General features: G+C 52.7%; 1 protein-coding gene across 2 annotated transcripts; it reads right to left on the bottom strand.

Annotated features, from left to right (window-relative positions):
* Nucleotides 1-3387: 3387 nt before the first annotated feature.
* LOC127030017 (zinc finger protein 614-like) lies at nucleotides 3388-11543 on the bottom strand. 2 transcript variants are annotated; one of them, XR_007768263.1, is made up of 4 exons: nucleotides 10885-11543; nucleotides 9572-9692; nucleotides 4427-7484; nucleotides 3388-3493 (listed from the first exon to the last, which is right to left on the bottom strand). XR_007768263.1 is itself a non-coding variant. In XM_050915932.1 (3 exons), the coding sequence occupies exons 1-3, from the start codon at nucleotides 11248-11250 to the stop codon at nucleotides 6952-6954; spliced, it is 1020 nt and encodes a 339-aa protein (XP_050771889.1). In that variant the 5' UTR covers nucleotides 11251-11543; the 3' UTR covers nucleotides 3523-6951. The 2 variants fall into 2 exon arrangements, 1 of the variants encoding a protein (XP_050771889.1); XM_050915932.1 differs by lacking the exon at nucleotides 3388-3493 and having other exon boundaries at nucleotides 3523-7484.
* Nucleotides 11544-14000: the final 2457 nt, after the last annotated feature.

Here is a 14000-nt window from a genome sequence, read left to right on the forward strand (position 1 = left end):
CCACCGGTATCAGCACCAAGCCCTGGCCCCAGCATCGGCCCCGGCTCCAGCATCAGCACCAGCTCCAGTATCAGCACCAGCACCGAGCCCAGTGGGTGCCCTGAGCCCAAAGCCCCGCTCAGCCGGGCACCGCATCCCGGCCGGCACCCTGGGCTCACGGCCCTGCAGGTGGCAGGCCGAGGCTGGGAAAGGGGGTGTCTCCGTCCCCCCGTCCCCCCCTCTGCCGTTGGGCTGTGCTGCTGGGACCCCCCTTCTCCCTCCAGCAAACACCCGGTGACACCAGAGGGCCGTGAGCCCAGGGCCGTGGGGTGAGCACCTGGTGTGGGGAGGGGAGCACCCAGCCACCCACACCGGGACCCCCATCCCGTCCAGAGAGGGACGGGAAAACCACGTGCAGGGATGTACGTGGTTTGGGGACCCCCCGCGCACTCGCCCCAACCCCAGGACCCTTCGGTCTGACAGCACCAAGGGCTGGTGCCGGTGGGAGACCAGGGAAAAGCACCTATGGTCCTGCCTTCACGGAAACCTCGTGGGAAAAGCTCCTCCGGCACCTCGGTGTGTACGGGTGGGCCACGGCGGAGGGTCCTCTCTGCAGGACCTGGACCGGGACGGCCCCAGCCTCCGGGCAGAGAGGGCAGCGGGATAAGAAGGGTTAACAGGCTGAGCAGGCGTCATGGGAGCCTGAGCAGCCATTTCGCTTGAGGATTCGATTGCTCCCGCGTCCCCTCCAGCGCTGTGTCCCCCAGCTGGGACACCCAAAGCCCCCTAAAACCCCCGCGCCCCTGCCCCATGGCCCAGCACCCTGGGGGCTCCCACAGCCGCAGCCCTCCCGGGCCCCGGGGCCGAGCCGGGGCAGCTGGCACCCACCGGCACCCGGGGCAGGAGGAGGGCTCTCCGGCTCCTGTCCTGGGCTGGGGGACGAGGGTGTCCCCTGGGAGCGAGGGTACAGACTCAGCCCCAGGTGTGAGCTGCCGGGCAGCCGGTGATGCCCCACGGGGCCGGGGAGCTCCCAGAGGTGGGGGAGGCGGGACGGGGACCCCAAAGGGAAGGAACCGCTGAAAGCAGCTTTAGGGGAGCTCGTTCTCTCTGTGCAATTAAGGGCAGGGGGTGGGAAACGATGGTCTTTGGCAAAAATGAAAAAAAAACCAGCTCAGGTGCGCAGAGCTGCTGCCCGTCCAGCGCTGCCCTCTCCACCCCGGTCCCGAAGGCGCCGGGATTCGCCTGCATCCCCTCGCCTGGACCTCGGTACGCAGCACCTCTGGCACAGCCGCCGGCAACCGGGAGGGCTCCAGGGGACAGCATTTGGCGATGGGGACCAGCAGACAGACACGGCACAGTCACGTCAGCCCCGTTTCTTTGGGAAACCAGCAGATAATAGCAGTTGAGTGGGGTTTTTCTTTCTAGCTCCCCACCATCCCCTCGCACCCCGCAGCTCTGGGAGGGAAGGAGCCAGCTCCTGCCGAAGGGCACGGCTCTCCCTGCCGGGTGGGGACGGGGACCGGCCGCTCTCCCACCTTCTCACCAGGTCCTTGCTCACTGGGAGCAGGCACGCACCGGGGCCGGTGATGAATGATGCAAAACGGACGCCTCGACGTACAGGAGACAACAGGGACCCACGAGGTCACCGTCGCCGGCAGCGGTTTCGGTCACCCGGCAGCTGCCAGACCAAGGCCCTTCGGCTGTTATGCAGCAGAATAAAAATCAAACCCACCGAAACCCACGTCTCCATAAAACCTGCTTCAGGTTTTGCTTCATAAAACCAAAAAGGCTCCCTGCACCCCACAGAAGGGTGGCACGAGGGGGGCTGGGGCACCCAGCACCCCAGGCCCAGGGCAGCGAGCCCCTCGTTGTAGCCTCTCCTCCCATGAGACCTTTCGCTTCCCATGGTTTTGGTGAGATTTGAGGTTACGGCTGCTCCTGCGCTGTGTAAAACTGCAGGTTAAATCAAGAGCCAGGCAGGAGCAGGCAGCGCTGCCCACGATGGCTCACCCGGGTCGGAGACTCGGAGCCGGCGCTGAGCCAGCGCTCATCCGCTGCCGGAGCAGACCAGGCATTCCCGTGCTGGGGACACTGGGAAGAAACGTAAAATATCTGCTGGGACCTGGGGGTTTCTTTTTCTCGGCCACGGATTCAGCCGGTGTCAGTTCAGGCAGGGTTTGCTTGTTTTATCCCTGAGATTTTTCAAATGTCTCTTACCACGCAGGTAATATTTCCCCGGGAATGCCAAGCCCTCCCAGGGGAAGCTCTGATCACCCAGGACAGCATTTCCTAAAGACCCCGCTCTCTGTGGCAGTGGGGAATTAAAAGCATGGTCCGATGCAGTGGCTTCGCCCTCTCAGGAGGAGCGAGGGGTGCCGGGGCTGGGAGCATCCCGTGGGATCCAGCAGTCGGCAGACAAGAGGAATCATCCCCCCTGCGTTGGACCAAGCTGCACGCCAGCCCGGGAGGATGCATTCTCTCCTGCCGGGGCTCTCGGAGGGCTGGGAGCAGTGCCGGACGCCCGGGCTGTGACGCCACGTCTCACACCGGAGCATCCCGAGCGTCTCCAGGATTGGGTGAATTTTCCCCGTTTCGGGGTTGGCAGCTCAAGAGCTGCCTGCTTGCTGCCCCGGACCCGGGGCTCCCTCGAGGTGGACGCTGCACCCGCGCAGCCCGTCCGTGCCGCCCCACGTCCTCTCCCCGGTGTCCCGCCGCGGGCACCCGAAAGGTCCCACAAGGACCTACGTCTGCAAGCCCAGCGGCAGCAGGTCAGATCCCAGATCCGGCTGGGCTCAGCCCTGTCCCAGGAAGGTCCTTGTGGGACCTTTCGGGTGCCTAGGGAAGGCGTAAGTCGGCACCGAGGGTGCCGTACTAATGTTGGAGCCTCTCCAGCACCCTGCAGCTCGGGGACACCCTGAGCCAGAATTGGCATCTCTGTATTTAAGAGTTTCTATCATTTTTTTATTATTATTCCTTCTGGGAATTCATCCAGCCGATTCTGAACCGGCGTCAAGTCCCGGCACCCGCAGCATCTCGCTGCACGCATGCCACCAGCATAACTAACGGCTGCGGGATGAACCATCGCCTTCCCTTTCCTTTCAACCCGCCGCTTCCCGGTTTCACTTGATGCCTCCCAGGCACCCTCTGCGAAACCATTTCCAGTTCTGCCTCCAAACTGGGGCAACGGGAAGCGCCTGGGGTATGCAACGCGTGGGCACAGGCTGGATGCGCTCAGGATGGGACGGGATATGATAGAATAGTATGGAACAGAAATTACGCACAGTAAATGTAAGGCCAAACCCCCACAAAAGCAGATGGAGCTTTCTGGGAAAGGGGTTCTTTGTTTGATTGCTTTTACTAAAAAGCCACATCGAGAAGGGAAGACAATCTCTTCCCAGAAAGTGCTTGTACAAGACCTCGGATTCTGTAGTTTTGTGTTTCTTTGCATCACGGCAGCACCCGCAGCCCAGGAGGCACCAATCGAACAGGCAAGACGAGACCCTTCGTCTGAAGGCTGAGAGAGAGAGACAAGCACAGAGAAACTTCAAAAAGAAATAATCTTTTATCAACATCAATCAGGAAATGCCCGACCGCTCACTTTGCAAACTGAAGGGAACAGAATGGGAGAGGACACTTCAGTCAGCAATCCGTAAAGCATAATTAAACCAGAAAGGGCAGAAAAGCCTCACGTGCTACATCCCGACCTTGTTTCTACCGTTCAGAGAACGCAGGGGCTCTTAAAACCAAAAACGTTTTATTCTCAGATGCGTTTCTCTCGCTGCTGCTCCTGACAAGGTGGTACACACCAGGGGGAGCTTTACATTTGCAGCTTAAACATGACCTAAAGCTTTTTAAAAATAAATAACGGAACGTATTGGAAATTCTCTTTAAGGAAAACCTATCTTGCTAAAGATCTGGCTTTTTTTTCCTCTGACTGCACAAACCGAAGAGTTTATGCGGTTGCTTGTATTTCCCAATGCAAGAACGCTATTTCTCAAGGCAAGTACACGGATTCTCAGCTTAGGTTTCTTACTAAATAACGTTGTCTACGAAAAACTCTTACTCTCCCTGCTACAAGAGAGTTAAGACAGTTTCCCAGAGAGGAATTGAGAGAATCTCGCGATTCCCGCGTGCGTTCCTGGGAAAAGACTCGGGCAAGGAACGGCGAGTTTCCACAACCCTTCTGCCCGTTTCCCACCTCAACTTCCCGAACACCCCAGCAGACGCCGCACTAAAGGGTTACCCAATTTTTACCCTGCTTTAGCCAAGTTTGTTCTGTTCTCCCTTAGGCTAAGCTTCGGACCGGAGTAACTGTCATGCTGCGCTTTCTGATGCTTACCTCACGCTACTCTTTTTTCTTTTTTTTAAGTTTAAGCAGCACATTCCTAGTGCAGGTTATTTAGGTACGGTGACAAGGGGGACAACGCTGCATCATAACACAAGATACCTGAAGAGATGCGTTGTCCGGTAAAAGGGCATCGTACCACTCAGGTCTTCTTGAAAACGGGGTACTTTGCTCTCCAGTGAATTGCTCCTTGGATATAGAAGGAACAGAAATACCCCGAGTAACCTCTGTGCATTGATGTTTCACACCCCTTAGCACCGGGCATAAATCTTTCATGTTTTACATTTTAGCGTTATTTTTCCATGGGGGCTGGAAACACAATGGTTAAATACAGCTGCAGAAATAACTATTTTTGAAGTTTATAACAGTGTAACAGCAACACAGGGAGGGAACGATTACTCTCGCACATAAACTATTTGTTTAATCATTCTGGGCTAAGCCGAGGCTCAACCAAGGCCAAATTCCTACCAGTATCAGTGGAACAGGACGGAGGGTCTACAGCAGAAACAAAACCAACACAACTTATCTTTTTTTAAGCAGATCTCTGCATTAACATCTCTGCACTTTTTATATCCTAAGCGGAGAACTCCTCACCGAGCCGGTGCAGCGAGACGCTGTAAGGAGTCACATTTCTCTCCACGTGCGCTCCGAGTTTCAGGTGAGAGGGTCGGGACGTTGGGAGAAATCCACCTGCCACACCAGAGCCCTTCCGCTTGCAGGCGAAAGAAAACGGACACCGAAGTTTTCACCAAATCATAGCCGCAGCGTCTCTTCCCGATTCATTCTGTCGCTCGCTTCTCAGGCCACGAGTCATTTCCATAGGGGCTGGCTCTGGATTTCCCCTGCACATCTGAACTTTTACTGTAAAAACAGGACCACGGAATATGCGTTCCAGCAATCATGACTCCTGTAGCCGTTCACCCTCACCATGCCCGCTGCTAACCCGAGGAGCTAACCTTTCGACGCTTCTCAGGCGGGAGACACCTAGTTTTTATTACTGAACCTCCTCAACATTTTTGCCGAATTTCATCGTTTAAGATTCGCTCAGCATTTTGAGCGAGTGAAACACAACACGCCGTCACCATTTCGGATAGCCACACTGCCTGCATGGCTTTCCGTCTCTAACTCCATTTAATCTCCGTCTCCGCTTAAATCTCTAAACAAGGTGATTACTTGTATTTCAGTGCATACAAAGTCTCAGATTTAAGCGACCGCCTCTGCCCGGTCGGATGCTCCTTAGCTCTGCGCTTGCAAGTGGGGGAAGGAGGCAGAGCTTCCTACGTGAGGTCTTTCATCCAGGATTTAATTTCAGCAGCTCCTGAACCACGTGCCAGATTCAGCCCCGCTATTCCAGGTGTTCTTCAACTGTTTCACAGAAGGAACCGCAGTTTTGGTAGGACGGTGTTTGACAGGATTTGCTCCACAAGGAATCGCCTCCCTCCAAAGAACCCTCATTCAGGAGCACACAGCGTACCTGTGACCACTAAGGCATTAAGCTGCGTGGGAGAAGAATAAAAGAAAAGCTGTCCCCCGGGCAATTATGAGAAGGAAATAATGAGAAGCTGGTGACAAAAGAGTTTTCTGGACGTTACTCCCGTATTTGGGAAGGGCAGGGATCCCTGGGGGCAAGTGTATCCCCCCGATCCCCTTCAGAACTTATCGAACTCCAGCACAGCACCAGCTGTTTCTTGCTCTGCTGCTCCTCAGGGGAAGCCAAGGACATCGACTTCACTCACGGGCTCACTGCAAAGCAGGCGCTCGAACTGGAGGCCACACGACTTTTGTAATCTTCGCGCTCAACTGGAATAAGCAAAAACGCAGAACAGCACCCGCCTGCGGAGAGGAGAGGCGTGATCTACAAATGCCGTCTCCGCAGGACTCCCCTCCTGCCTGCTGGTCTCGTCCCTGTAGCTGAAGCCACTGCTGTCTTTGTAGTTTACAGAGCAACGTTACCTATACTTTCCACGTACATTAAGAATATACCCATGCTCTCTTCCAGAATCTCAGAAATTAAATTGGCATCTCGCCCCCAGTAAATAGAAGTTTGAAGCAACCGATTCTGGTCATTGTTTCCACGTGACAGCGCTTTCACTGCCACCGCTGCTGTCCTATGACTGTAACTGCTGAACAACTTTTTTTTTTTTTAGTTGCTATTTTTACATCAAACCCAACCATTCACCTTAGCCTAAGCTCTCAGAAGCTCCGCTTCCTGCTTACAGCTCTGCAGACAATCCTGTTCTGATCGTGACATTTTCTCAGCCTTCTCATACCTGAAAAAACTCCCAGCGTTTTTCTGCATTAATACAGACGTTCTCTAGCGTGCGCCGTTCGGTGTGCCAGGAGAGTTTGTTAATATTTTGGTACAGTCAGCACTGCTCTGTACAGCTCCTCCTCCCAGATATGAATCATCTAGCTGCTAATTAAAATCAGCTCCTAATCAACGCCTGTTAGGCCCTCACCACCCAGATGCCTGTCATGCTTGAACTTGACTCAGTTTAGCAAAACTGTCTTATCCTAAAGCTTCCCTCTAATCAATATATGACTGTAAGCCATCGTCTCTGGAAGGAGAGGGATTTTTTGATAACTGAGTGGAAAAATCTATCCCAGGAAAGCTTTTGGCGCACGGATTACATGTGTATGTTATGAGTTCGCAAGTGATTAGTGAGTCTCGGTTTTTCCATAAAACTTTTCTCACATTCCGTGCACTTGTAAGGCCTCTCTCCTGTGTGAGTTCTCTGGTGGCGAATCAAGTCTGCGTGGCGACCAAAGCTCTTGCCGCAGTCTGTGCATATGTACGACGATACCTGGTTCTTCTTGGTGTGCATCTGCTTATGTTTTAGAAGTCCAATTTTCAATTTAAAAGTCTTCTGACATTCCGTACACAGATACAGTCTTTCTCCTGAACGGGTTTGCTGATAAAAAAGGATCTCTCTGAATTCGTTAGGTTCTCCTTCCTCAAGAGAGCTGTTACCCCTTCTGTTTCCCGTTGGACTTGCCTGATCTGTTGCTGCATTCTGATGACTCTCAGATGCTACCCCCTTGTCCGAAATTTGGCAAGTCAGGTCTCGGGATCCTCCTGAGAACGATCCACGCAGTTCTGCATTTTCTGTGCTCTTGGCGTGACTCTGCAGCTGGGATCTGATCACGGTACCACCGCGGCCTGGAACAGAAAGATTCCAAACGTTCCCTTTATCTGATGTGATACAACACAAATCTCCAAAGAACAACAATTCCTGATTCACCGTGGCTACCTCCGTACAAAGAAAACAAGTTTTGGGTCAAAAAGCAGGGATGTACCAGAATCCCCCCTCCCTCTCAGCCTACAACGCCGTGCAGTTTCGACGCGTTGCCAACGTAATTTCTGACGAGTCTCAGGCCACCACACGCCTGTGCTGAGACTTGCAGGAATCTCCCTTTCCTCAAAATCCTGCTGATCCTTGACATGCAGCGTTCCTCCTGCCTGGCTATTGCTTTTGGGAACAGGATAGTCTGCACAAGCAACAGAACATGGAAATGACGGTTGTTATTTTCCTCTGACATTCTTCCCATTATTACAGAGACTTCCTAACCGCCTTTAACTGTATTGATGCAGACAAAGGACACGTTGCACAAAGACCAGTCCTGAAGACAGCTTTTTGTCAGCCTCTTCACTTTAAGTCTCTGAGCCCTGTAGTTTACTTATGCCCTTGTTTTGTAACACAACTCATTTTTGTTAATTTACATGAGGAATACTGCCTTTCGCTTTCTCCGAGAACAACATTTTTCTAGTTGTTCCTAGAACTGTAAGAAAAGACTTTGTGACGCTGTTGTCTAGCAAATACCTGCATAACCCACTGTCTAAAAGCACGTCTCTCTTTTACTCTGGGGAAAGGTCCAATGAGGAGGTAACAGCAAATGCAGCTGCTGTGGCATCTAAGAGGGTGGCTGGGAAGCAGGTGAGCAATATTTGTCTCCCAATTTTTTTGATTCCAAAAAAAAAAAAATCAACATTTTTTTGACTCCAGAAATCATATCCAAAAGGTTGAAAAGTTAAATGTTCAAAAGTGGAAGGTCTCAAATTGATTACAGCCTTAAAACCTAATTCAGCTGTCTGGTGCTGTACGTTACGATTCAGTCCTAACTGTCTTTCTGATACATGAACTTATTTTCCCCCAGCTAATCCCTCCTCATGCAATGCACAGCACAAACTTTTTTAACGGATCAGAGCTGTACAAAAAATAGAGGCAGCTGTCTGCAGACTCTAGCTTTTCCGCTGTAAAAAATAGCAGGTATGTAAAGAATAAAAAAAAAAAAAAGTGGAATTACATTGTCTCATTATTTCATGCAATTTCAAATTTGAAAGTGCAGAAGTAGCAACAGAATGAGGTTAGGCTAAATCAGCGTTTCTGAAAGAGAACTGAAGAGTGTCACAAAGCACAAAGTAGAGCATGTGACAACTGAGGCTCCTGGGGTTCACAGCACTTCTGTTCCTCCAGTCCAGAGGACAAGTAAAGGCGCTTGTAGCCCCTCATTACAGTAGGTTCTTCTATTAATCCAAGGAATCACCTGAAAGCCAAGGAGCCAGTGGAAGCTCACATCTTCAAATTCGAAGGAAAAAAAAGAAAAAGAAAAAAAAAAAAAGACTTCAAACAAATGTATAGTTGGACACTTAAAACCAACCAGTAAGACTTCACTTTCTAGGGCATTGTTTATGTTATTTCACTATTTCCGCACCAAAATAGTTCAATACTCTTTAGCGAATCACAAAAAACAACATACATCAGGGTTTGGGGATGATGCAAATACAACTTAACTATAATTAACAAGCCCACAGGATTCACGATACCGTATGTCATCGCAGCTCCTCAGCCCGTGTATCTAAACCTTTTGCACTCTCCTTTGTTCCTGGTTCTAGTTAGCACGTGCATCACCAGGGGCACCGTCAGAGACCCGAAACCCCTCTACCCAGGAGGCCCTTTCACTCTCCGTTGTTCTGCCGGTATCACGCAGACAAGGCATCACCGACACGCAGACTGAGCACCTGACATCAACAGAGTGCAGGGAGGCAGCAGTCGGTGAGGCGTTAGAAAAGTGACTGTCCTTCAGCCTTTAAAGGAAAGATTGTGGAGCTTATCGTCTCTCACAAAGATTCAGAAGTATCTAAAGATTAATTCACTAGAAATCAAGGGATTTGAGGAGTGACTGTTAAGACAAGAGTCAGGCCAGAAACAGCACAGATCTGTTAGCCTTCAGCAAGGGAAAACTAACCGTTACCCAACGTGGTTAAAGATTCACAATTCCCCTTTATCGCTTTCTTGTAAAGTTCTTTCTGCCGATCTTCCAAGTCCTTCCCCTCACACGCTGCAGCATTATCAAACGTCCCAGGGACCTAAAACAAAGCGTTCAACAGTCAGTGCCATTGGAGAGCCGCACATCCTTGAAAGCCCTCTTTTTCAAACGGTATTAAACAAGCAGTCACCAGCCCATTGTTTGTAGCCATGCCCATGTTATGTATAAGCAGCACACTAATTAAGGACTTCATAGACAAATCTTCTACTGTTATTTCTGTACGTAGCTCAGAATGAGTAAAATTACTTAAGAATGCGACTCAACTGAAGCAATGTCTTTCTAGAATAACTGGGTTGAAAATCAGAGTGCTAGAAGAGATCTGTGGTCACCATCGATACCCAGCCCAATCAAGGGATTTGGCTCTTCCTTTCACTGGAAAACAGAAAGTACTCCAGAGTGTATTTTAAATAAGCCCTGAGGCAGTGCCACAGTCCGTCAGATCTGGCTGTAAGAGCTCTTCCCTAATAACAGAAGTTAACACAAACAAAAAATTAAGCCCTACGATACTGAGAGATGAACACTGCATTTTTTGCAATATTAATGTACATACTGCGTACATACTTTGTGTATCTACAGAGTACCATGTTACGTGCTTGCCTTTGAATATGTTTTAATTTGCCTTTCAACCTAATGCACATCTCACTGGCTCAGACGTTTTGCAGCTCGCATCGTGTATAAACTCAATTGTACATATCTGCTGCCAAGAGAAATAATTAAATTTCATTAATTTGTCGCTAGATGGGACCGCAATCCAAATTAAATACACGGAGGAGAAGGCTGAGCAGAAGTCAAGCCTTTGTCTCAGCCCCAAACACCCACGCCGCGGGCACCGTGCCACCAACAAATCACCTCGGTGACTCTACAGGAAATTCTCCCAAGCGCGAGGACTGTCATGTACAAATACAGGTCTGCAGGGAGCGAATCCATTTTACAGCATGAACTGGGACTGCATTTCCAACCAACAGCAGGTTTTCTCCCTAACGTGTAGGCACAAAAATTGGCATTCGAGCACAAAGAGCACCAAGACGCCTTTAATTTCCCCAGTCACCGACCTCCCAGCGCCACCTCCACACTCTGCCATATCAGGGAGAAAAACAAAACCCGCTGCGTCGCTGGCAACATTTTACTGCCACGTAGCACGTTTCACCTACTGCCGCTTCCTTGAAGTGCTTTACGTGCAAGTCTTCCTTTAATTTAAGGGAAGTAAACACAACAGCAAACATCTTAATTACCCTCGAGTGCTCAGGATTCCGGATTCGTTTTCGAGTTTTATTACTTATCCCACCGCAGAAACTCCGTGGCGTGCCAACGAGCCAGTTGCCATCTTCACCCAAAATGAATTTTTTGGGAACAGCTTCTTTCAGCAGACGTCTGTTTTTTCTAATTTTTAAGGGGTCAATTTCAAAAGAACTGTCCTCAAAATGCTTCGAACACAGTCGCTGATGCTTGGAAGGTGTTCCCATGTCCCGGCCCATGTTGTGAATCCACTGCTTCAAGAGAGGTTTATTTTGTAAAGGAAAGCCATAGAAAGTAACGGTACTGTTCTTGTACACCCCGCTGGTGGCATTTTGGCAGTTCAGCGCCGAGCAATAAACCATCGTAAAATGGGAAACGGGAAGAAATCAAAAAATAACGTGCCAGGAGGAGGGTTTAAGGAGTTTCTAATCAACTTTCGTATTAAACGGGCCTAAACTTCTCAAGAAAAAAACATGGTTTTGACAGACAGAAAGAGCTGAGGTCACGAAGAAGCGAAACACGGTGCTGAACTTCACTGCCAGAGACGTGGAGCTCACCACAGCTGACGTCTGCAGCACACGGAGAGGAGGAGCCAGCTCCCCGTTCACAGCACACGGCTTCCCCGCTTCAAAGCAACAGCACACGATCTGGAAGGCAAAAATCTTTAAAATCAGCTTAATGGACCATTACTATGCAGATTTACATTTAAAGTAACTTCCGCTACATATGCATGTATATGCACTTCATTAATTTGCGTATCCATGAGGAATCCTCCCACGCTCCACAACAAAGCTTATTATAGAGTTATTCAGAAGGCAGCAACAAAAGGCTGATAGCCAAATAACTTCCAAAAAATGAAGACTTGGGTTCATACGTGGGGTTTGAACAAGGACTTCCCCATCGTATCAGCTGCGCGCTGGAGGAGGGGAGTCTCGGGGAGGTCAGTCGGAGAGGAGATCTTTGGACAGGCGCATTGAAAAGAGGAGAAAAACCACAAAGAGGCACTGTTAGAAAAGGATGATGGCAGAAATCGCCAGGGCATGCACCCGCAAAAAGAACCTAGGAAGAGAAAGGGCTCTGCAGAGCACACGGGGAACGTTTCTGGAAACAAACGTAACCCAGACCTAATGCTAGCAACTACTCTCACCATCACATTGCGCTTCTGGGAACATTTATGGTTCGTGACCCTGGTTCTGGTATCAGATGTAGGAGGAAACCGGGCACCTCTGCCCCAGGGCACTCTGCCAACTTGGAGCCCTGTTGCGGACCCCCACTCACTACCCATTCCCGTGCACCAGCGCCCGGCGGGGCAGGAGGAGGTTGTTATTTCTCCCAGGGCCGACAGCCGAGCTCTGTTGAGCTGACACACTGGAGGAAAACAGGGCACCCCTCGCTTCTCCGGAGGCGCCGAGAGCAGCAGCGGCAGCCCTGCTGCCATCCCCTGCGCATCCCGGGAGCGTCTGCACCTCATCCCCACACTCCTCAGCCGCACAACTGTGGGAGGAAGCACGTACCGGCGCTCCCCTCCTCGTGCTGCGGGGCAGGCCGCGGGCAGGCCCCGAGGGCCCGCACCCACGCAGCCCCCAGAGCAGCGTGTCTGGAGGGAGGGGGAAGCAGGACACGGTCCCACGCCCGCACGACCGGCCCCAGTGGCCTACAAAAGCCCATTCCAGCGCCCGGGGCACCGCAGGGAGACACAGGCCTCCCCGACCCCGCGGCAGGCACAGGCCTCGTCCCCCCCGCCCAGGGCGGCCGTTCCCCCCCTCCTCACCGCCCCGCTACCACCGGTGCCAGAGGGGGACACGGGCCTCCCCTCAGGGACCCCGCACCCCGGGGACACCCCTGCCTCCTCAGGGCGATGGCGGGAGAGCCCGAGCCCCGCGAGACGGTCAGCACCCCGCCGCTGCGAGCCTCTCACCGCCTCCGCCGAGCCGCCATCTTCCTCCGGGGCGCCCCGCCCCGCCCCGCCCCGCCCTTCGCCCGGGCAGCAGCCAATCCCGCGGGGAGCCGGCCGCCACGCGCAGCCAGAACTGGGCGGGGTGGGCCGGACCACTTCCCCTCGCCATTGGCCGGCCGCCGCTTGCCCCGCCCTCCCATTGGCGCGCGCTGCCCGGCGACAGCCAATCACCGCGGGCGCGCGCGGCGCGGCCTCCACGAGGAGGGCTCGGCAGACACGTTCATTCCCATTGGCCAGCACACGAAGAAACCGGACGCCGATTGGAAGAGGCAAGCGTGACCTCACGGGAAGGGAGGCGGGGATTACGAGCCCGCGCCTTCTCGTTGTCATAGCAACGGCGGAGCGGCGGCGGCGGCGGCGACCGGACCGGAGCGGGGCCGGGCCTGAGGCGCTTCCCGCCGCGGCGGGGCCTGGGCGGGAGATCGGGGCGGTGAGGCGCCGGCAAACGCTCCCGGGAAGCGGCTCCGCGGCGAAGCCCCATGTCCGGCTGCCCGCAGGAGATGGGGGCGCAGGCCCGGGACCTCCTCACGGAGGACCGGCGGCGGGAAGGGCGCTGAGAGCCTGAGGAGAGCGGCGGCGGCGGCGGGAAGGTGGATGCGCTGTCCCGGAGCACGGGACTGGCTCTCCACGTCCCCGGCCCGGGGATGGGGGCCCGTTTGGAGTCCCCCCCCGCGCCCAGAGGGCAGGCTGACCCCAGGGACGAGCCCCATCCCGGCCTGAAGAGAAACCCGCTCTTCCCCCTTCTCCGTTGTCGGTTATTTCCCCATCTTCTAAAGCAAAGACTTGCCTTGGAAACGGGGCTTTGGGGGGCGGCAGACCCAGAGTTCCTCCTCTTGCTTCAACCTCGCTCGTCTTTTCTCCTCCCCCTGTAGAATGACTCATGCCACTTCTCTCACAATTTTAATTTTACAAAAACAAGACATTTCCAGCCAACAAAAAAGCATCCAAACAAAACTTAAGCAGCAACCTGCATGTAAAAAAAGGCTGTTTAAAGAAATTTGTCACAATTGTCTGACAGCGAAGGAGCCCTGAACCAAAATGGGCTCTTGCCTGACTCACCCAGTGCTGCTGCTTCTGCATTTTTTTTCCACGAGGCTCAACACCATCGACAACAAGGTGACAGATGACATATCCCGACTCTTTTATTACTAAAAG

The sequence above is a fragment of the Gymnogyps californianus genome, chromosome 2 (assembly GCF_018139145.2).
Source record: "Gymnogyps californianus isolate 813 chromosome 2, ASM1813914v2, whole genome shotgun sequence".
NCBI lineage: Eukaryota > Metazoa > Chordata > Aves > Accipitriformes > Cathartidae > Gymnogyps > Gymnogyps californianus.